This window comes from Vulpes lagopus, chromosome 1 (assembly GCF_018345385.1).
Source record: "Vulpes lagopus strain Blue_001 chromosome 1, ASM1834538v1, whole genome shotgun sequence".
NCBI lineage: Eukaryota > Metazoa > Chordata > Mammalia > Carnivora > Canidae > Vulpes > Vulpes lagopus.
Genome location: NC_054824.1, coordinates 158796959 through 158820626, shown reverse-complemented (window position 1 = coordinate 158820626; position 23668 = coordinate 158796959). Strand labels below are relative to the sequence as shown.

At 37.9% G+C, this 23668-nt stretch overlaps 1 protein-coding gene across 4 annotated transcripts in view; it reads right to left on the bottom strand.

The window, feature by feature from the left end:
- PRRC2C (proline rich coiled-coil 2C) overlaps window positions 1-23668 on the bottom strand; it is a 104301-nt gene that overhangs the window by 26235 nt on the left and 54398 nt on the right. For all 4 annotated transcript variants that reach the window (XM_041753052.1, XM_041753069.1, XM_041753059.1 and 1 more), the window contains exons 13-20: window positions 15688-15857; window positions 15006-15255; window positions 13230-13440; window positions 9553-11805; window positions 7414-7622; window positions 3563-3717; window positions 2007-2790; window positions 1528-1613 (exon numbers count right to left, since the gene is read on the bottom strand). In XM_041753052.1, coding sequence (XP_041608986.1) covers window positions 1528-1613; window positions 2007-2790; window positions 3563-3717; window positions 7414-7622; window positions 9553-11805; window positions 13230-13440; window positions 15006-15255; window positions 15688-15857 — 4118 coding nt within the window. The remainder of the gene's footprint in view (window positions 1-1527; window positions 1614-2006; window positions 2791-3562; window positions 3718-7413; window positions 7623-9552; window positions 11806-13229; window positions 13441-15005; window positions 15256-15687; window positions 15858-23668) is intronic.

The window sequence follows — 23668 nt, the reverse complement described above, 5'->3', positions numbered from 1 at the left end:
ACAAAGTCCAACTTCAGGCACCAGTCTTACAATCCAATCATAGTTCCTATCAGTTTCGGTAGTCCTGAACTTAAGGTATCAATTACTGTATAAGGTTATGATTGTATTTATCAGTGTAACAATGTCAACAATAAGAACAAGTCATGCTCTTTAGATTTATTATTAATATCTGAATATTCTCTTTCAAATACAGGCAAACATTATTGATATGACTTAGAATAAGAATCTCTATTTGGGGATCCCTGGGTGGCGCAGCGGTTTGTCGCCTGCCTTTGGCCCAGGGCGCGATCCTGGAGACCCGGGATCGAATCCCACGTCGGGCTCCCGGTGCATGGAGCCTGCTTCTCCCTCTGCCTATGTCTCTGCCTCTCTCTCTCTCTCTCTCTCTCTCTCTCTCTGTGTGACTACCATAAATAAATAAAAATTAAAAATAAAAAGATCCATACAATGAAATATTAAAAAAAAAAAGAATCTCTATTTGCTTCAGTCAATGCTGAAATTCTAGTCAACTTAAATATACAGTTAGTAGTATAAAAGTGAAACAGTGCAGTAATTAATCACTGAAAGCTACTGATTTTATGTACAGAAAGAATTAACTTATAAATAGTCCAATGAAATGCAAAAACAGATGGACAATAGAACTATTAGAGAATGGTAGTTTTAGGAAGAATATAATATACTTTGAAATAAAAATGGTGTATAAAATATATATAATACAATGAAGGGTAGTAACACTTAGACCATACAATCTTATCAATCTTTGTGAATCTATTTAGTGTATCTAACGTTTATATCATTGAACAAAATAATCATTAAGTTGTCTCCAGATCCCTTGAGAAATTTCTTATGCACTTTCCCTACTTTGCTTTTCTCCTCAGCACTGATCACCATTTAACATACTATATGGTATGTATTATTGGTCCCACCTCCATCTACAATGGGAGCCCCCAAAGTGCAGGGCTTTTTGTCCTTTTTGTCACACTCTTTCCCTGTTCTGTAAGTCCACAGGTTAGAACACTGCCTGGTAGATCACAAGTGCTCAAGAAATTTTTGTTCAATAAGTAAGTGGAAAAACTGCTAACCTGAGTTCTCATTTACCAATACTGCACATTCAAGAAATTATGTTAGAATTTCCTGTAAACTCTGCTTCTAAGTAATTTTATTACCTAATTTTCAGGCTAAAAATATGGTAGAAAAGTTGAAAAACTAATCATTGCACTCATATTCTCTGTATCACAAGCACTTTTATTGAGACTTCAATTTAAAAATGTTAAGCTTAGGATGTCTAAAGGTGAGAAGCAACTTATACATAGGGATCCAGCAGCAATAATATTACCTGGGAACTTGTTGGAAATGTACTCAGGTTTCAATTAAACCGAATGAAACAGAAACTTTGAGCATGAATCTCAGCAATCTATTTTACTAAGCTGTCCGAGTGACTGGGATGCACATTCCAGTTTGAGAAACTGTTTTAAGGTAACTCTGCTCCACTAACTCTGCTAAGGCCATTATGACATCTACTCCTACCTCTGATGAAGCAGCCGATCCAAACGATGTTAGGGGCTTACTCCACGCACTGACTGAGGGTGGCTGTGGTGGACTAATGGGACCTACTGGAAAGAAGGAGTCATTGCAAATGCAACCATTAAAATTTAGAGGCTAATAATCCTAAGTACTTTATCTTTTCCTTAAATGGCAGCTAGACAAAAAAACAAAGGTTTTCATAATACACTCAGATTTTTGAATACCTAAATAAATATAAGGTCCCCCCCAACAAACCTGTATTTTTTAATCAATGCAAAAATTGTGCCCATAAAATATGCTATTAAAAGTGTAACACATTTGTTTTAGAAACAAAGGCTTTAAGAAAGGAAACTAATAAAAATTATTGCTTCTTATTAAGAAAAAGGAAGTGGCTACAAAAAACCAATCTGAGCATACAATCAAAAAAACAAACCCCAACATCTCAGGCCATACCCCCTCCTTCTCTTCTCTGTTGAACTTACATTTCTTTGAGAGGTCATTCAGCACAGCTGGTGGGGCCACCTTGTTATCCCATAATTCAGTTGTAATTGTGCCATGTGACTGTGAAGTCTGGATAGACTTTCCTGTGGCTACGTATTCTGTGCCATTAGGTGTCTGAGCTGAAGGTAGTCTAATTGAAGGTGGTGGCTGTTTTGAAGACTGTGTTGTAGTCTGTAGCTGACTCTGGGCTGGTTTATGAGTCTGTCCCTGAGTCTGAGATGGTGCACTGGGGGCTGGAGCAGGGATGGGGACCAGGGCTGGGGCTGAAGCTGAGGCAGGAACTAGGGTGGAGGCAGGGGCCGGGGCTGGGGTTGGAATTGGGGCTGGAGTGGCAGGGGCTGAGGTGGGGGCTACTGGGGCTGAGGTGGCGGGGGCTGGAGCTGAAGCTGAAGTTGGGGCTAGGGCTGAAGCAAGGATGGGTATTGAGGCTGAGGTGAGGATGGGCACAGAAGCTGGGGATGAAGCTGAGGCAAGAATAGGGGTTGGAGCTGGAGCTGAAGAAGACACTGTGGCTGGAGCTGAGGTGGAGGGTGGAACTGGTGTGGAGGCAGAGCTCGGGAGTGGAGCTGGCGCTGAAGTCAGGACTGGAGCTGGGGCTGAGGCTGGCACTGGGGCAGAGGTTGAGGCTAGACCTGGAGTCGAGGCTGGAACTGGAGCCAGAGCCTGTGCTTGCTGGGTCCCCGTAGCCTGTTTTTTGGCAAACCGTGGAGGAAGCTTAGAAGTCTGACTTCTTCCTTTCTCATTCGCATTCTTTTTATTCCAGACCTGAAAAAATTGGTAGGAACCATTTTTGTCAATAATGTAACTAAAAGCATAGTTCACCAACACAGTCTCTGACAAGATCAAGTAATTTAACTCATTTACTTTTCAAAATAGGCACTTAATAAGAGTAAAAACATCAAGGCTGCAAGGATGCTACAGGGGGAAAAAAAGACAAGTATTTATTATACATTCTTGATAAACAGTTCTACAATCTCTCTTCCATAATTTTAAAATTCAAGTTATGGAATTTTTCAATGAATTCACTCGGCAGCAAAATCTGATCCAATCTGACAAAGAGCTACTTATTGACTTCACTCATGTTTGCCACAGAAACATTAATCTGTGGTGTTGCTGGGGTGTATGCTGTACAATTTTTACCTTATAAAGTAAATGAATACACAAATGAATGATTCTAAAAATACCTAGTCTCAAGGCTTATATTCAACTTAATATTACCATTCACGTATGATTTTTACAGTGTTTGTTTTTGAGGCTTCTCATCTATTAGAGCATGTTATCACTATGATCTATGTGTTTTACTTAGTTTTATCCTGTGTCACCGTTTAGCAAAATGGGTGTTTGGGATGATTTAAACAGAATAACTGACCTTGATTCATACCATGAGTATAAATGAACTAATGTAGATTATAATCACAAAACCTTTATAGGTGAAGAGTCTGCAATTTATTGATCATAGCAGTTGTGTTCACTGGATTTCAAAGATTATATTTTGGGCAACAATCTCAATAACTAGCAACAAACTAAAACACTAAACCTGTATGATTTGTTCTTCCTTCTTTCGACGTTCTTCATCCTGTAAACGCTTTTGTTGTTTTTTGGAAACCACTTCAGTAAAACCGTCATCATTCAAATTTGACTGGGGATCTTCAACTACTGTTACTTCAGGATGGTCGTCAATTATAACAACACCTTTGAGTATGGAAAAAGATTTAAAATGATATATATTTTTTCAATTGAAAAGGTAAATAAAAATATTTAGCCCAGTAGTGATTAAAAAAGAAGGGCGAGACAAAAATCTAGTTCTTATAACTCACAATATAACCCAATTCCCATCCCACACAATGGCCATTAGTAATTATTTGAAAAGAATGCATAAACATGAAAATATTTCACAAACAAGCTTAAAAAGTCTTTTGACTTTCTAAAGTACTTTGAATGATATAGGTCTTTCTTTTCTTCAATAATATAGTGGTGATGTCTTAAAACAATCAGTATCATTCTACTTTCTTCAAATTGCTTAATCTCTATAACTGTGCTATAAGGGTCTGTAATGGGCTATAAAGGCCTACGCAGCACCTCACTTCATTTGCATCTAACCATTCTTAGAGGTGCATATTAGTATTGTTTCCCCTTTCTAAAGGATGAAATAAACTCTGAGAGGCTGGTATGCTAAAGATGAGCTGGTGAATACCCAAGCGAGTCTTATGGCTCTTAATGACTGTTTTAGGGAGACCATTTGTTTACAACATGTAGATGTTAAAAACAAATGAAATATATGGGAAAGTTCTACGTGAATGTAAAGTGGCATAGATATACATACATCAAAATAACCTAGCAGATAACTAACTTAAGATGTATCTTGAACTCACTGTTTAACTAACAGTTATTTGGGCGATGTCCTGAAAAATCATATATCCCAGTAAATTTAAGAAATCTGGATCCCTTAAGTTTAATATCTAAAACTAAAATTAAAATAGTTCAAGCAATGCAACCTGTGATTGCAGACATGTTTCCAAAACAAATGTAAGAAAGGGGTGAGGCAATTCAAATAAATTGTTTTAATTTTGCAAATAATGCATGTTTTAGTTGGGGAACACACAATAAAAATAGGTTGTTTGCTTGGGAATTTTACATATACAACTCAAGATGGTGATAACTTGTGAGGGATAGCAAGAGAGTCTTATTAGAGAGTGATTCATAGGGAATCCACCTGCAAACAAACAACTCTCTTTGAATGGCTAACAATTTGCATTTATGTAAATAATGAGAAAAACAAAACAAAGACTAAAACTGGCTTTCACTCTCTAAAATAAATTTATTTATTTATTTATTTATTTATTTATTTATTTATTTATTTATGAGAGAGATGGGGTGTGAGCACACACGGCGATGCATCTGCAAGCAGGGGGAGGGGCAAAGGGAGATGGTGAGGGACAAGTAGACACTGTGCTGAGTGTGGAGCCCCACTTAGGTAGATCTCACAATCCTAAGTTCATGATCTGAGCTGAAATCAAGAGTCGGATGTTCAACTGACTGAACCACCGAAGTGCTGCTGGCTTCCTCTCTTTAAAAACCTATTACTGTTGTTTTTTAAATACTTATTTAAGTGCTTTCTACACCCAAAGTGGAGCTCAAACTCATGACCTTAAGATCATGAGTCCACCAACTGAGCTACCTAGGTGCCCCATGTTATTGTTTTTCTAACAAAAGCCTCATTGGTTCTGATTTATCTATGATAGTTCTACACGTGTTTTAAATCCTTAAGAGATTAACTCTGAAATAGCATAATGCTCATTTCAAATAAAAGGCCTTAGTCAAACATCTCAGCAGATGCCATACACTCCATTGCTTCACAGTGGCAAAGAGACCTCTTTATATTTCTAAATTCATCTCAGTCTTCCACTTTGACTAAAAATGTGTGTTGAAACTTTTCCTCATAGCCATACCATCACCCATTATTTTAATTTTCTTGTCAAAGAGCTTCTTTAGAACCTTTCAAGAGTTAGTTTACTCAACTATGTGAAGCAAAAATTTGAAGAATACTTTATGTTCATTTTCAACACGCCTGGTGCTTTGTAACAATTTGGCCTAAACACAAATTACTTAACAAGTATTAGAAAAACAACCTAAAGAGGAGTAATTCTTAATGAGTTTTTAAAATGCATAGCTCAGTTTCCACCATCAACTCAGAATTATATATGGAGTTCTTAACCTTTTTACGTCTTTTATGTCTTAATTCAATAATATAATACTTTGGGAATTTTCTACCCTAAGAGTTCTCTGGAAGAAGGGAAAGTGGTAAACAGTTATTTGGGAAGACATATCTGCTATGTTTTGTGGACTTTTTAAATAAAGATTTTATTTATACATTCACGAGACACACAGAGACAGAGAGAGGCAGAGGCACAGGCAGAGGGAGAAGCAGGCTCCATGAAGGGAGCCCTGACAGGAACTCGATCCCAGGACTCCAGGATCACGTCCTGGGCTGAAGGCGGCGCCAAACCACTGAGCCACTCCGGCTGCCTGTTTTGCAGACTTCTTGTAATCTTCATTTGTCATTTTCCAAATGTGTGTTTAGACTCTCCTCTCTCTCTACGGACCGCCACAAGGTTGGCACCCAAGCTTCCTAAAAGTCTACTTTTTTCTCTCTAGATCAGCGCTTTCCAAACTCAACACTACCAGTATTCTGAGGTGGCCATCCTGTGCACGCTAGGATGTTAAGCAACATCCCTGGCCTATATCTCATATGTCAGTAGCACCCAGCCCCACACTAGGACAATCAAAACTGTCTTCGGAGATTGCCAAATGTTCCCTGGGGCACAAAATTACTCCTGTGGAGAACCACTGCTCTACATAAACTAACTAAAATTCTTAAACATGCAATTAAGCTAAGTTTATTTCTTTCCCATGTGAATCCTAAAATGGTATTCTAGAACAATAGTTCTCAAGTATTTGTGTGCATTAAAATCACCTGGAGAATTCTATAAGATATAGATTGCGAGTTTCTGAACTTAGGTCTGAGATAGGGGTCAACATTCTGCATTTCTCACAACTTTCTAGGTGAGGCTGATGATCTGGGGACCACCCATTGAGAATTACTGGTCTAGAAATAATAATGCCAAGGTCCTGGGCCCAAATCAAGTTTAAATAACCATTAACTAGGTGAAAATCCTCATCTTTATTTTCAATACTGGAATAACAGTGCCTAACCTAACTTTGCCATTACTACTATCTGGTCTTAGTAAATCTCAATTTTACACAGTATTTCCAGCTGAAGTCTCATCTGAATGAACAGCAATTAGTGCATTTTTACATGTATAAATGCCTTCTCATAGATATTCCTTTTTTCTTTTTTCCCCCTCGTTAATGTCTTCAACAAATATTTTCTTATTGCTTGTGTTATCCTTCGCATTTGGTATCTAATTATTTATGGCTTTCTGAAAGTATTTATCCAGAGCAACATTGCCTCCCATCCTATTATTCTCTATTTATCATGCCTTAGATACCAATTTTATCAAGGGCGTAAGTCACTGAGATTAAGATTTCTTTCACTGAAGATAAAGCATATGTACAGATCTAATTAAGCAACCTCATTTAGTCTTCAATGCTTTCCTACGTCTGTTTGGCAAAGTGGAGTGGTTAATTTTCTCCTTTTTTATGAAGAAAAATGAAATCCAGCAGATTATCTTTAACAAGAACTTGATCAAGCACACAAGGCTGTGCTAAAAACTAGTTCATTTTATTAATTAGTGATTCATCATCAGCCTTTATCTCAATCTTGTAGTTCTAATTCTTTCCCTCTTTTCCCTCTTCCCCCCTTTCTGTATTTCAGTATCAACTCAAATATGACAGATAATATATGCATAAAAGGAACCTAAGACATACTTGCATAATTGTTGAGATCAAACTGTGATAATGCATCTACTTTCTCTTTGGGTTTTTTAGGGCCTGATTTGGGGTCTTCTCTTTTTTTCCCTGTGGAATCTTTGGCATTCTTTTGTCCTGTACCATTAGGTGTTCCCTCCTGGTGGTGTGCAGAACTGCCATTAACAGGATCAACAACAGTTGTGCCTGCAGACTGGTCATCAAATGGCCTGCAAAACAACAAGTTGAGTTACTGCTACCTCCACGTAACCGAACAAAAGAAAAATTATTACTGGCAGTTTCTACAGTTTAATCTAAGATAAAATAGCCATGGGACAGAAGACTCTCAAATTAATAAGCTTCAGTGATTTTTATTGAGTACAACTTCACTAAAACTGAGCTTTCCAATTAAGAAGGTGAACAGAATTTTTTCCAGGAATTAAATTCCAGAATTCCAACTGTGCCCTGAAGGTTCTTATTGTATCTATCATGGTATGCATACGGCACTCAACATGGTTTATAGCAGAAAATTCCTATGATCCAAACAAGTTCAAAGTATTCACTGCTGGATCTTCTCCACAACAGGACAGCATATGAAAAATTTAAAAAGCATTCTGTTAACACTATGAACATTTTTTTTAGAAGTTCAATCAGATTTATAATTAACGAAAGCATATAAAAAAACACTTTTAATAGGGAAATACTTCACAAACCAATGTATTTCTATAGTTTTTGTTTCCTATCAAATTAATTCATTTTCATCTTAGCCAATAGTTTCACTTGAGATAAAAGCTTACCTAAGTACTTGACACAAAGCATGAACTCAAATATTTGCAGAATAAAATGATTTCTTCTAAGTGGGACTCTTTCAAAAGATTTATTTTAATTACAATCTGTAACTGCTATTTCTGCAGGTTCAAAGTTATTGTCAACATGTCACAAAAATCTTGCTAAGTTGTTGAAATCTACATTACACAAAAACCATATCAAGATTTCCCCTGAATATTATTACTCAAAACTCTAATAGTTCAGTTATAGTCAATAACTACATTGCAACTATATATGCTATCCTAATTATTTTGGCCCTATAAAGAGAGGTTCTAATTCTGTGTTATGAAGGTACTCTGGAAACACAACTGGTCGCAATTATTTCCCTAAATTTTTTTTCTGAGTTATCAGAAAGCAGAAATATTTTTGTTGATGGGTATAGTAACCTGAAATATTAAGTGTATTGTAACTAACAAATGCAAATTAGTATTATTTGGATAAATTTTTTAACAGCTCAGGCTGCAAACCTGGAAATTTGATCAAAAACCAGGGCACACTCTAATAACAGATGCTTACTATTTATCAGGTATGTTAATACAGTTCACAAATATGTCTGTAATCTTTACCAATCTTTAAAAGTATGATTACTTTCTCCCTATTTTACTGGTGAGGAAGCAGGGTTTATAAAGGCAGTAAATAGCAGAACCTACATTTAAAACTAGGCAAATGAATAAATAAAACTAGGCATACCGATACTGTAATTTTTCCTGATATTAAAGAAATTAATAATTTACTATAAACAGCATTTTAATAGTTAAAAGAACAGATCAAGCTTAGCACAGAGAAATTATTTTAAAATAAATCCAACATATTTATGTTGCTGGTGGCCTTAATGGCAGTTCTGTGCCTCTATCCAGCTGGATCATTTATTGTAGTTTGCAACTCCAGAGGAAGATATAGTTTATTCCTAAGGTTCAATGTTCACTTCCTAGCAACCAATACAGAGTAATAAAGCATATGCTTAAAATGTATTCATTTAAGCCCCAGAAGACACCTATGAACACCAGTTTTTTGTAAAAAGAAACCAAAAAAGAAAGAAGGGCTGTTCATCAATAAGATGACTTACCAAAAGGAAGACACTTTTACAGGTCCCTCCTTTAGGTGTACAAATTCTCCCAAAGCTACAAATTCCTAAGAGAATTCTAGAAAATGTTAACGAAAGAGGCAAAAGCTTCTGAGACCCATTAACCTCTCTTGCTCAGGCACCCTTAACACTTCAAGAATGAACAAACAAAAAAATTAGGGAAGAACAATGTCTGGATCCTATATCCAGACTGGCTCCTTTGCTCAGTTCATATATGAAAGCAAGTATACTGAAAACAAAGTACTCACCCTCGCTTCCCAGTCTTTGATGGTGGGCCACCACTTCTCCTTTCATTTCTAGGACCTGAGAAATTCCTTCCGGATTTTGGTGGACCACTGTTGCCACGCCGATTCTGGCGATCTACACCAGGTCTCTGGCTAGAAAAACTTCTCTTTGCTATTTCCCTTTTTGGAGGTAAAGCATTCTCTCCAGTCTTTGTAACTGCTTGTGCATTCAAATCAGCATTTTTTTTTTCATCTCTTTCACGCCTCTCATTGAAATCACTGCTTTCTGAAGCTGTTTCCCATTCTTCGTTTGCCTGATCTGAAGAGTTCTGGTTAGATAAGTCTGGTGTCTTGTTCCCAGAAATATCCCCAGCAGGATTAACTGGTTCCTGAACCACATTATTAACTGTGCCATTTGCGGGCACTGCCACCTCATTGGTTTTGGAAGCAGCCTCCCTCTCCCTGAGACGTCTAAATCGAGGCGGCTTGTCTTGCCTCGGTGGTCGGGTAGGACGTTGTCGTCGGGGCCTTTCTCTAGCTGGGTCAAATTTTCGCTCAAATTTTGGAGGTCGTTTATCTGCTGGTATAGGAATAAACTGCTCGTGTCTTCTTGGTGGCTCCCCATCGTCTAGTTTTGGAGCTTCTGCCTGCCTTGGGTTCCACTGATTGTCCCGATAAGCAGGTCTTCGTAAGGTGGAAGGGCGAGATGGCCTGCCTCCAGGATCCCTTCCCCCACGTCTGAATGTCCCCCCTCTGCCTCGCCGTGTAGGCTCTCCTTTAGGAAGGAAGCCTGGTTTAGACTTATCATCATCCCTCACATAAGCTTTTTCGAGGGGTCTATTATCTATTCTGATATGATTTTCGGGCTTGAAAGAAGACTGAGGCTTTACAGGCTTTTTGTTCTCAGACCGTTCCTCTCTTTTGGGAAGTTTGCCTTTGCTTAAACTATCCTTGTCACTCGCACTTTCATGAACTTCACTGTCCGTGTCAGTCTCTGAACCCCGCTGTCGTCTTCTTTTGGGAACAACTTCAAAATCAGAGCTCTCACTTCGTGTTTCACTTTCTTCTCGCTGTCTAAGAGGTCCTGAGGGCACATGCTCTGTCCGTGGCTTAGTGTCTCTATATTGGGGATAATCTCGAGTATGCCCTCTCCCACCTCGGCCACGTCCTCCATAAGAACCCCTATAGCTTCGGCCTCTCGAATAGTATTCACCCCGGCCTCGACCCCTGTATCCTTGATCTGGAAACCAATCTCTATCTCTAGCTTCTTTCCAATAGGTCCTGGGGGGTAAAGTAGATTCTTTCTTAACTGCTGGTCTTGAATCTGGTCGAGGCCTCTCTAAAAGAAGATCTTTGCTACCGAGTTTCTCAGGTTGTTTTTCTTCTTTGACTATTGGTGCTGTGATGGTTTGCTGGTTTACAGTTTTAGCCACAGGCTCTACTTCAACACTACTTACAGGTTCCGGGGGCTTCTCAGCATCTTGAGGTGGCTTTGGAACCAAGGCTGAAGTTTCTGTTGAAGGAAATTTCTCTAATTCTGGTTGAGGTGGTAGTGGAACAGACTGTGGCTGAACCGGTGCTGCAGGTGGTGGGACTGGAGGAATAGGATCTTTCTTTTCTGTTTTTTCAGGTTTGACAACTTTTTCGGTGACCTTTTCTCCCTTTTCCCCTTCTTTCTCTTTCCGCTGCTCTCGTTCCTCTTTCATATCTCTAAGTATAGGTTTTTTAATGGGACCTGATCTTCTCACGGGCCTATCATTACCTTCTTCTCTTCTGTTGGAGCTTGGCCTTGGGCCCCAACGAGTTTCCGATTTAGATTTATATAGTTTTTCAGGTTTTGGTCCTTCAGATGATCGTATAAAGCCATCCTTCTTTGGTTTTTCCTCTGTTCTTTCTGCTGGTTCCTTTGAATCCATGCATCTGCTGGTTACTTTAGGAATGCTTGCAGATGGATCACTTCTTTGCTCCTCTGATTTTTGAGTATGGTTGGAACCATGGGAAACACTTCTTTTCCGGGCAGGCTGACTTTCTACAGCTGAGATCCGCTCTTCCTGAGGAGTGGATATGGTTTTCTGATCAGGTACATCAAAACAGGCAGACTGACTGACCGTGTCAGTATGGCGAGGTCTAACGTCTTCCACAGATCTGCTTAAAAACTTCTGTACTTCCATCTCACTCGATTCTCTGACAAAGTCCGCTTTTGGATGAACCTCTAACTGACTCTGTTCTACAGGATAAGCAGCAGTAATCTGCTCCTGATCCAGTGGGGCTTCCGGCCTAAAATAATGAAGAATTCAGAGGTGTAACTACCAAAACAAACTCCTTCTCACAAGTGTACAGCAAAATAATCCCTCTAATTATAAAACACAAATGGATCCTAATCATAAAAACCATTTAGAGGATTCTAATCTTTATGCCTCCTTAAAAACTTTAGCACAGCATTACATAATAGCCAAGGGGTGGAAACAACCCTAAATATCCAATGACAGGTGAATGGATTAAGAAAACGTGGGCAGCCCCGGTGGCTCAGTGGTTTAGTGTTGCCTTCGGCCCAGAGCGTGATCCCAGAGCGTGATCCCGTTGAGCCGGGATAGAGTACCGCATCAGGCTCCCTGCATGGAGCCTGCTTCTCCCTCTGCCTGTGTCTCTGCCTCTCTCTCTCTCTCATGAATAAATAAATGAGATCTTTTTTAAAAAAAAAAAAAAAGAAAAGAAAGAAAACATGGTATATACATACAATAGAATAGTCTTTAGCCATCAAAAAAGGGAAAATACTGTTATATACCATCAGATGGATGAGAATATTATGCTAAGTGAAATGAATAATCACAGGACAAGTACTGTAGGATTCTACTTATATGCGATATATAATTTAATAGAACTCATCCAAGCATAAAGCAGAATGATGATTGCCAGGGACTAGGAGGAATGGAAAAATTATTTACTACTCAGTGGGGATAAAATTTCAGTCATACAAAATGAAGAAATTCTAGAAATGTGCTGTAAAACACCATGCTTATAGAACAACACTGAACCGAACACTCAAAATTTCATTGACGGTAGAAGCCACAATTAAAAACAAATGAACTTCATTCCTTAAGAAAAAAGGACGTTTAGGCCATGTTGATGGGAATTTTTAGTCCATCAAGACTACTAATTTCTACCTATAATCCAAGAGTACACTAGAGTAGGTCTATCTTCCCCTAATGAATCAGCATTACAAAATACACTCCTTAAAAGGGCAAAAGTTCTAAGTTTATGGTTATAAATTATCACAGGTCACCAACTGCTACTTCGAATTATCTCTGTAAATTAGTATTTGTCCTTATATTGGCATTAGAAGACTTCCACAAGGTATGGACAATCAAATCTCTACCACTTCTCCTTAGTAGAAAACAAGTATCAACACCTTAAGCTAGACTACATGTCAAATATCTAATCAACCGTAGAAACTGGCCAATTTTACATCCAATGTTGAATTTCAGTATTTAATTCAGTGTACAAAAATACGTGTGATAAAATGCTCTAATCAATACAGAAATGACAGAAAAAGCATGTCCAAAAATGAGAAGACATACACTCAAATGGGAGGAAATCAGATTTGTGGCTCAATTCTAAATCAAAATGATCTTCAGGGAATGCTACACAGTTTTCATTTTACCACAATATTAATTTGGTCTATTAACAATTTTTGTAATTACCTTGCATCTTCAGGTTCTTCTGTTGCTTTGGGAGTAGTGGCCTGCTGAGGTTCAGTATGAGGATAGGGATCTGATCCCCACATCACACGAGGTTCAGAGAGGGAGATTGCATGATCTCTTGCAGATCGTGCAATATGCTCAAATGACTCAGAACTGTTTGGCGATCCTTCCATCTGCTCTCTTCTCATTAATGGCTTAGGAGGAATCATTCCTATACAGAACATCAGAAAAAGATGGGAAAAACACATCACATAGAAATCTGGGTTATTATTATTTAGAACTTTATACTTAAACTATAAAGCAATGATCAATGAAAACTGTACAAGTTTTTCCATAAATGAGATTTTTATTGCTGCTATTAAATAGATTTAAGAATTGAGGAAGCAAACTAAGCAAACCACAACAGTAGCCTATCTTTACTTTAAAGGGAAAAAAAATACAATGCCTATAAGTCAGGTAACATGTATGAAGCCTCTATGTGTCTCAATAAAAACATAATGAGGATTACACCAACAGTGATAGATTTCCAGAGGAAATATATCCTACAGAAAATTCTATTAATAGTCTAAGTAGTTGATCAATGCTATTAATTACGCGTTTTAAATTCTAAAATTGCAGTATAAATTTTAAAATTAAGACATTATTTTTTTTAAGTAACACATTATTGATCATATTTTTATCACTCCTAAATTTTCCTCATTTTGGTAATGAATTATCTGAATTTACTCTGATAGATTCCATACATGATTGCTAATTCATTTGTTTTTCAGCTAACCTATGTGAAAACTCAAGTATACAGCAGAGAAAATTGAAAAGCTAGAATACAGAATATAAGGACAAAATTCAAATGCTTAAACAGAAGAATGAAAATAACTTAGCAAATAACAGAATGTTTTCAGACTCAAACATTTTTAATATTTACATACAGAAAATAACTAGTGTTTTGGTCTTATCATACTGTTCATACAGTGTCTGTCATTTATGTACTCTGGTAAAAGTTACAGAATTTTTAAATTAAAAATCTAGACACCCTGGCGACACCTGAGTGTGTCAGTCAGTTAAGCATTTGATTCTTGATTTCAGCTCAGGTCATGATCTCAGGCTCATGAGACTGAGCCCCACATGGGGCTCCCATGCTCAGTGGCGAGTCTACTTGAGGTTCTCTCTCCCTCACTGTCTACCCCTCCCCTTGCTTGTGCATGCATGCTCTCTCTAAAATAAATCTTTTAAATAAAATCTAGGCCCCTGGGGGCACCTGGGTGACACAGTTAAACGTCTGGTCTCTGCTCAGGTCTTGATTTCAGGGTAGTAAGATTGAGCCCCGTGTCACACACTCTGTACTCAGTGGAAAATCTGCTTGAGATTCTCTCTCCCTTTCCCCCTCCTGCTCATGCACTCTCTCTCTAAAATAAATAAATAAAATCTTAAAAAAAAAACTAGGGGCACCTAGGTTGACTCAGTTAAGCATCCAACTTCAGCTGAGGTCATGATCTCAGGGTCCTGAGATCAAGCCCTACATCAGGCTCCCTGCTGGGGGGGGGGGGGGTTGTGTCTGCTTGTCTCTCTCCCTTTCCCTCTGCACCCCCTCTCCACTAGTGCTCATGTGCTCTCTCTCTCAAATAAATAAATAAAATCTTTAAAAGAAAATATCAAGCCACCCTACTTAAGTGCTTACTAAATTATACCTCTTAAAGGAATAAAAATGGGAGGAAGATGAAAACCTCTGATCTTGCATAACTGCCAGTGAGCCATGAAACAACATCAATTTTAACTTACCAGGATGAATGGGTGGAATATCCATAGCAGGTCTACCTGATATCATTCGAGGATCCATGTAGGACTGCATCATGAGCCACCTTGGATCAAAACCCATAGAAGCCAAATGCTGAGGGTGAGGCTGCATGGGTTGGTAGAGAGGTCTGTGTGGTGGAGGAGGGACAGCACCACTGGATGGCTGTGAAGGGACTGTCTGGGGAAGTACACCTTGCTGCTGCTGCTGCTGCCACTGCTGCTGTTTCATCTGTTCCTAGAAAAGCAGGATCCCACGTCTTGAGATTTTAGTTCCACGTGATAACATAATCAATCATATTAGAAAATAATAGGGTTTTTTTAAAACCTCCAGGGAAAAGAATTCAAAAGACATTTAACAGTGAGAGGTGGTAACACAAAAGAACAAAAGATAAGTTATGACATTTTGCCTTAAATTAACTACTCATAAATCATACTATAGAAATCATTTCACAGAAAGGAAGATGCTACCTATAATGAGGCAGAGGGGGGGAAATGACACAAGTTTATGGTAAAACCTATGATCAATAAACTTTTATTAAAAGGGGAAAGAATTTCAGGGAAAATTTGTGTGCTTTATTTTAGGTTTCATGTCAAAATACCTCTCAGACTACCCTGAACAATAAACCTTTTCAATCACATATACATGATAAAATGTTTTTACTATTACCTGCTGTCGCTGGAATCGAGGTGGTAAAGACTTCTGAAACTGTTTAAAATAACCTGATAATACAGCAGGTCGAGGCTGAGACCCTGAGTCTGGCTCCGTTTCATGTGCCACTTGTGTGGTCTCTTTTTCACTACGATTGCTGTCTTGTCTAGTGAAAACTGGGTCATCCTCTGTCCAAATGAAAAGGTGAATAATAATGTTATTCATCTATGACACATCACATACATGATGTGTGCACCGGCATGAAGTTATTGGATTGATATATTAAAAAAGGTTGATGATGAAGAAAGATCCATAACATCCCCCAAAAATGTTCTGTATGCTAATACTGGTAACTATCAATGAAGTTAACATTAAATTAACAAAATCTTAGAGTTCCTCAAAGCTAGATTCTTAAGATAGAGATCACATGTCCAAATGCTTTACCAAGCAAAAATTTTTTGATATATTAGGATAATAAAACACTTCAAATACTATTTCCCAATGTTGCAATGAATATTAATCCTGTCAGTATTTACCTGTGGTTCACTAGGACTTATGTAAAAACACAAAGAGCCTAAACGTAAAATGTAACACAACAGTCTGCTTTTTGATCAAGAGACTATTAAGAAAACCAACGAATAAAAGTCTAACAACATTGATCACCAGCTATCTTCAAACATATAAATTATTCTACGTAAAGAATATGAAGAATGATGCCAAAAAGAACTATATACACTGATTTACTAACTAAATAACAACTGTTCATCCTAAAGAAAACCACAGCCATATTTGTTCTAGAGAATGTCACTTGTCCCAATTACAATGCCAACCTTGTTATAAATTCTTTTCTCAGGGAACTAGGGATGAATTTTGAAAGGACGTTTATTTTGTCAATGTAAAAACCACATTTTCTCACTGGCATTACATTCATTGTTAAGAATGCTGTAAAGGAAAAAAAAAAAAAAAAAGAATGCTGTAAAGGGCAGCCCTGGCGGCCCAGCAGTTTAGCGCCGCCTTTGGCCCGGGGTGTGATCCTGGAGACCAAGGATTGAGTCCTGCGCCGGGTTCCCTGCATGGAGCCTGCTTCTCCCTCTGCCTGTCTCTCTTTATCTCTCTGTGTCATGAATAAATAATTTTTAAAATCTTAAAAAAAAAAAAAATGCTGTAAATAGGAAAGTAAAATATTGGAAAGAAAAAAGCCAGTATGTGTAACACGTAAAAATCAAAAGGGTAGGGGATCCCTGGGTGGCTCAGTGGTTCAGTGCTTGCCTTCAGCCCAGGCCGTGATCCTGGAGTCATGGGATTGAGTCCCACATCGGGCTCCCTGCATGGAGACTGCTTCTCCCTCTGCCCTGTGTCTCTGCCTCTCTCTCTCTCTCTCTCTCTCTCTCTCTGTCTCTTCATGAATAAATAAATGGAATCTTAAAAAAAAAAATCAAAAGGGTACATCATGCTGATAAACCTAACTAAAGTTAAACTGCCATCAAAAAACATACAAGATATGAATGAAAATAAAAGCACCATGAAATAATGATTAAAAAGAAAAGCTAGGGGATCCCTGGGTGGCTCAGCAGTATAGCGCCTGACTTTAGCCCAGGGCGTGATCCTGGAGTCCTGGGATCGAGTCCCACGTCGGGCTCCCAGCATGGAGCCTGCTTCTCCCTCTGCCTGTGTCTCTGCCTCTCTCTATCTCTATCATAAACAAATAAAATCTTAAAAAAAAAAAAGCTAAATAATTTGTGTAAATATAGTCTCCACTGACAAACTAATCAGTTGGGGTGAATACTGTGTATTCATTGGCAAAACAAGGACCTAATAAATATGAATTTCCTTACTTCGAATCTATAGTCCCTTCTCATTATCTATTAATGAGATTCCCTAATGTTGTTCTTAGCATCCATGGATATTAAAGTATGCCAAAGTTTTTCATTTTTTTAAAAAAGATTTTATTTATTTATGAGAGAGAGAGAGAGGTAGAGACACAGGCAGAGGGAGAAGCAGGCTCCACGCAGGGAGCCTGACGTGGGACTCGATTCTGGGTCTCCAGGATCATGCCCTGGGCTGAAGGTGGCGCTAAACCGCTGAGCCATCCAGGCTGCCCCATTTTTCATTTTTAAAAAATTATTTATTTATTTATTTATTTATTTATTTATTTATTTACTTACTTACTTACTTGCTTACTTACTTGAGAGAGTGTGTGCATGAGAAGGGTAAGGGGCAGAGGGAGAGGGAGAAAGAGAATCCTTAAGCAGATTTCTTTTCTTTTCTTTTCTTTTCTTTTTTCTTTCTCTCTCTCTCTCTCTCTCTCTCTCTTTCTTTTTCTTTTTTAAGATTTTATTTATTTATTCATGAGAGACACAGAGAGAAAGGCAGAGAAAGAAGCAGGCTCCCTGCAAGGAGCCCGATGTGCGACTCGATCCCGGACCCTGGGATCAGGTACTGAGCCAAAGGCAGATGCCCAACCAGTGAGCCACCCATGTGTCGTCCCCCCTACTTTTTTTAAAAAAGATTTTATCTCAAGCAGATTTCTCATGGAGCGCTGAGCCAGACTCAGGGTTTGCTTGATCCCAGGACCCTGAGATCATGACCTGAGTCCCAAGGCAGACACTTAACGGATTGAGCATCACCCAAGTGCCCCATTTTTCATCCCTATAGTGAAAAACTTTACTTTTTTAGTATTATCAGCAATCTGTGTTTATAATATAATAAAAGCCCATTATCAATATCAAATTATCTCTATATGCATTAATATGAAAATTTATGAAATCTGGCTGGGCCTTATCTCACTAAAAAAAGTTAAAGTATCACTCCTTTTATGGTTACGTTAAGAGCCAAATTTGATGACAACCCTACGTATAAATACAAAATTAAAGGAAAATTTTAAATAGCTCTATGTATTTCAAGCAGCAGGGTCTTGTAGAAAGACCATAGGTTTTGAGATAAAAACAAAGTTTCAGTATTTCTATATCAGAGAATAGTGAAATTGACCTATTTCTATTTTAAGTCACTGTTAAGCTGTTCATTAAGAATGAGCTTTACCACACTTCAGAGCAAGGTTTAACACTATATTTTAATTCTGCTAATTAGTTTATAAGCCAATGAGGAGAAAAACAAAACCGTTGATTACAGCCAGAAAATTGTTTTTTAAAGAATAATTACAGTCTGGTAAGCATATCAACTACACTTGAAAGCTTTTATATTTAAACAGGCAGAAAAACAAATCTGAAATCATGAACTGGATGTAGTCATTTAATTATAACAATCCCAAAATTTCCATTAAGCTCTATTCAACTAAAGTTTTGGAAGTATTAATATAGGTATACAAATGAAAACTTAAATGTCTTAGAAAAAAGTAGAAGAATGAGTATATGTGACTATGAAACCAACACAATTTTGCAGACAAAACAGAACTGAAGTTCATCTAACAACTTTAAGAAACACAAGAGAGACTTTGTTTCCTTGCAGAATAACTCCACAATTATCCTTCCCCAAACCCAGTAACTTGTTTCTTTCAACACCCTTTATTGTTAATATAAAATAAGAAAAAATGGCTCTAGTGCATGTTTTATAGTGCAAATGTTGTCTTCACACCCTTTTATATAAGACACAGAGTATCTGGAGATGACCGGCGGAGAAGGAAACACCAAACATCTCTTTCCCAACCCAGACAACAAAACTGCACTGGCACAATCTGTCTGATCTAATTACTCAACTCCAGAGTCTATTAAAGGCATGCAACTTTCAAGGGAAGGCTTGGAGGATAAAACTGCAGTTGATATCAATTAGAGTTCTTAGCACAGTATCAGCTACACAGCCCCCACCTCATGTATTTTTTAAAAGATTTACCAGAAAGAGAGAGTGCCTGAGTGAGTGGGTGTACGTGTATTAGGAGTGGCAGGGGATCCCTGGGTGGCGCAGCGGTTTTAGCGCCTGCCTTTAGCCCAGGGCGCGATCCTGGAGACCCGGGATCAAATCCCACGTCGGGCTCCCAGTGCATGGAGCCTGCTTCTCCCTCTGCCTCTCTCTGTGTGTGTGTGTGACTATCATAAATAAATAAAAATTAAAAAAAAAAAAAAGGAGTGGCAACAGGAGAGAATCCTCAAGTAGACCCCCGCCCCCGCACGAGCTGAAGCCTGATGCTGGGCTGGATCCCACAACCCATGAAATCATGACCTGAGTTGAAACTAAGAGTCAAATGCCTAACCAACTGAACTACCCAGGTGCCCACCCGGTTAACATTTAAACCCACATATGAGCAAGGAGAACAGAGAACTCGCAAACCTGAAGATAGGACGATGGAAATTATGAAGTCTGAGGAACAGAACAACAATAACAAAAACAGAGCTTTAGGTATCTATAAAACAAGATCAACAGAATAAATGTACACACTGAGGGAGTCCAGAAGGAGAGAGACAAAGGACAGAGGGACTATTTGAAGAAATTAATGGCCAAAATCATCTCAAATTTGATGATAACGTGAATATAACTTCTAAGAAGCTCTAAGAACTGAGACACATTATAATCAAACTTTAAAAAGACAAAGAGAGAATCCTGAAACTAGAAGGTTAGCACCAAGGAGGTCACATACAAGGAATACTCAGTAAAACAATCAGATTTCTCATCAGAAAGATTACAGGTTACAAATCATCACAAAATATTAAAAGAAAAAAAGTTATCAACCAAGAAATCCTTTCTCTGGCAAAACTGCTCTTCAAAAATGAGGGAGAAACTGAAAGATTTGAAATATTTCCAGATAAATCTATGAAAGAGTTCATTACCACAAGGCCTGCCCTCCAACAAATGCTCAAGGGAGTCCTGCAGGGTAAAAAAGGAAAGGAATGTACACAGTAAACCAAAACTGCATGACAAAATAATGATCTTAATAAAGGCAAATACATATAGACATGTCCACATGATTTAAGAAATGAATACTTTTCTTAAAGTAATCATTAGTCTAAAAGCTAATAACACTATGCTTTGGTTTGTCAGTCTACACGGTTTTCCACATGATTTAAGAAACTAATGCATTTAAAATAATTATTAGTTTGTTTCTGGGGATACGAAGTAAAAAGCTGTAATTCTGTGACATCAACAACCAAAAGGAATACAAATGGAACTGTTAAAGGAAAAAGAACAAGTTTTTGTATATTATCAAAGTTAAGATGATATAATTTCAGTGTTACAACTTTTGGATGCTTATGTAATCCCGTTGTAAAAACAAAGAAAAGTAGATACAGAATTGAAGCAAAAGGAAATGAGAAAAGAATGTAACATGATTCAACGTTAAAAAAAAATCAACTAAACACAGAAGGCAGTAATGCAGGAAACAAGGGAAACAAATGATATAAGGCATATAAGAACCAAATACCAAAATGTCAGAAATAAATCCCTTCTAATCAACACTTAAATAAATTGAACTAGATTCCAATCAAAAAACAAAGTCCCAAATTGATAAAAACATGTGATCCAACTACGTTATCTCCAAGAATCACATTTAAGATCCCAAAGACACAGACTGAAATTGAAAAGATGAACAGATACTTCATTAACAACAGAAACCAAGAGAGCAACACACCAAATCGGCTACGCTAATATCAGACAAGCAAGGCTTTGTATTCAAAGTTTTACAAGAGACAAAGGAGGACATTATATACTAATAAAAGGTTCAGCGCAGCAAGATATAGACATTATAAATATTTACACATTTTTAATTTTTTTTTAAAAAAGTTTATGTTTTTACTCATGAGAGAGAGAGAGAGAGAGAGAGAACGCCAGAGACAAAGGCAGAGGGAGGAGTATGCAGGACTTGATCCCAGGACCCTGGGATCATGACATGAACTGAAGACAGACAACCACTGAGGCACCCAGGTGGGCACCTATTTACACATATTTAAGGTATGTGTCAAGAACAGACCATCAAAATATATGAAGCAAAATACTGACAGAGATGAAGGGAAAGACTATTATACTTTTATAGTTTGACACTTCAATACCTTATTCTCAATAATGGATAGAACTAGACAGAAGGTAAGTGAGGAAACAAAGGACTAAATACAATAAACCAACACATTCTTCTTAAGTGCACATAAGATATTTTCCAAGACAAGACTGTATGTTAGGCCACAATATCAATGCTCAATAGATTTAAAAAGATAAATCTCATATGAAATATTTTCTCTAACCATGATGGGATGAAGTTAGAAATCAAAAAAGATAAGTGAGCCTGGGTGGTTCAGGGCATGATCCTGGAGACCCAGGATCGAGTCCCACCTTGGGCTCCCTGCATGGAGCCTGCCCTCTGCCTGTTTCTCTGCCTCTCTTTGTGTCTCTCATGAATAAATGAATAAAATCTTTAAAAAAAATGGGGGGAAGGGGAGAGTGAAACAGGAAAATTCATGAATCTGTGGAAATTAAACGAAAGTCTTAACTAAGAGATCAAAGAATAAATGACAAGGGAAATTAGAAAATACTCAAGAGATGAATGAAAACAAAAACATAACATCCCAAAATTTATAGAATGCAGCAAAAGAAATACAAAGAGGGGGTGGGATTTATAGCTATAAATGTTTACATTAAAAAGATCTCCAATCCAAAACCCAGTGTTACAACATAAGAAAAGAGATTAAGAGCAAAGTAAACCCAAGGTTACTGGCAGAAAGGCAGAAAAGATCAATACAGAGATACAAAAATAGAGAAAATTAATGCAGCTAAAAGTGGGTTCTTTGAAAAGATCAACAAAATTGACAGAACTTTAACTAGGTAGGTCATCTAAGGCAAAAAAAGAAAAGACTGAAACTACTAAAATCAGAATTAGAAATTGGGATATTACCACTAATTCTACAGAAATAAAAATTATGAGAATATTATGGATAACTGTATACCAACAAATAGGAAAGCCAAGATGAAATGAACAAATTCCTAAAAACAAACTTCGTAGTTTAAATCCCAATGTGGGAGTCCTCCATCTTTGTTACTTTATTTCAAGATGGTTTTAGCTATTCTGGATCCCTTGAGATTTATGGTATAAATCTATATAGTATATTACTCTATATAAGATTGTATCATCTGCTCACATCACCTGCATCTCTAGTATACCAATAATGATCTAAAAAAGGAAATTACAAAAACAATTCCATTTACAATGGGATCAAAAAGAATAAAATGCTTAAGAATTTTTAAAAATTTTTTATTTAAGTAATCTCTACACCCAATGTGAGGCTTGAATTCATGGCCCTGAAATCAAGAGCTACACACTCCCCAAAGTGAGCAAGCCAGGCACCCCTAAAATACTTAAGAATTAACCAAAGAGGAAAAGCCTTATACCTACAAAATATTGCTGGAAGAAATTAAGGTAGACATAAATGGAAACACATCCCATGTTTACAGAACAAAAAACTTAATATTGTTAACATTATGAATACTACCTCAAAGCAACTTATACTTATGCAACCCCTATCAAAATCTCAATTGCTTTCTTTACAGAAATAGAAACATCCATCTTAAAATTCATATGGACTCTCAGGGGGACCCAGAATAGCCAAAACCTTCATGGAAAAGAAAGTAACAAAGATGGAGGACTCACATATCTGGATATAAAAACATATGGCAAGGGGATCCTTGGGTGGCTCTGCAGTTTAGCTTCTGCCTTCAGCCCCGGGCGTGATCCTGGAGTCCCGGGATCGAGTCCCACATCAGGCTCCCAGCATGGAGCCTGCTTCTCCCTCTGCCTGTGGCTCCCCCACCCCCCACCCCCCCCCCCGGTCTCTCTCATGAAAAAATCAAATCTTTCAAAAGATAAAAAATAAAAACATATGGCAAAGCTACAGTAATAAAAACAGTATGACACCAACATAAAGTCAGGCAGATAGATCACTGGTATAGAATCAAGACCCCAAAATAGGGATCCCTGGGTGGCGCAGCGGTTTGGCGCCTGCCTTTGGCCCAGGGCGCGATCCTGGAGACCCGGGATCGAATCCCACGTCGGGCTACCAGTGCATGG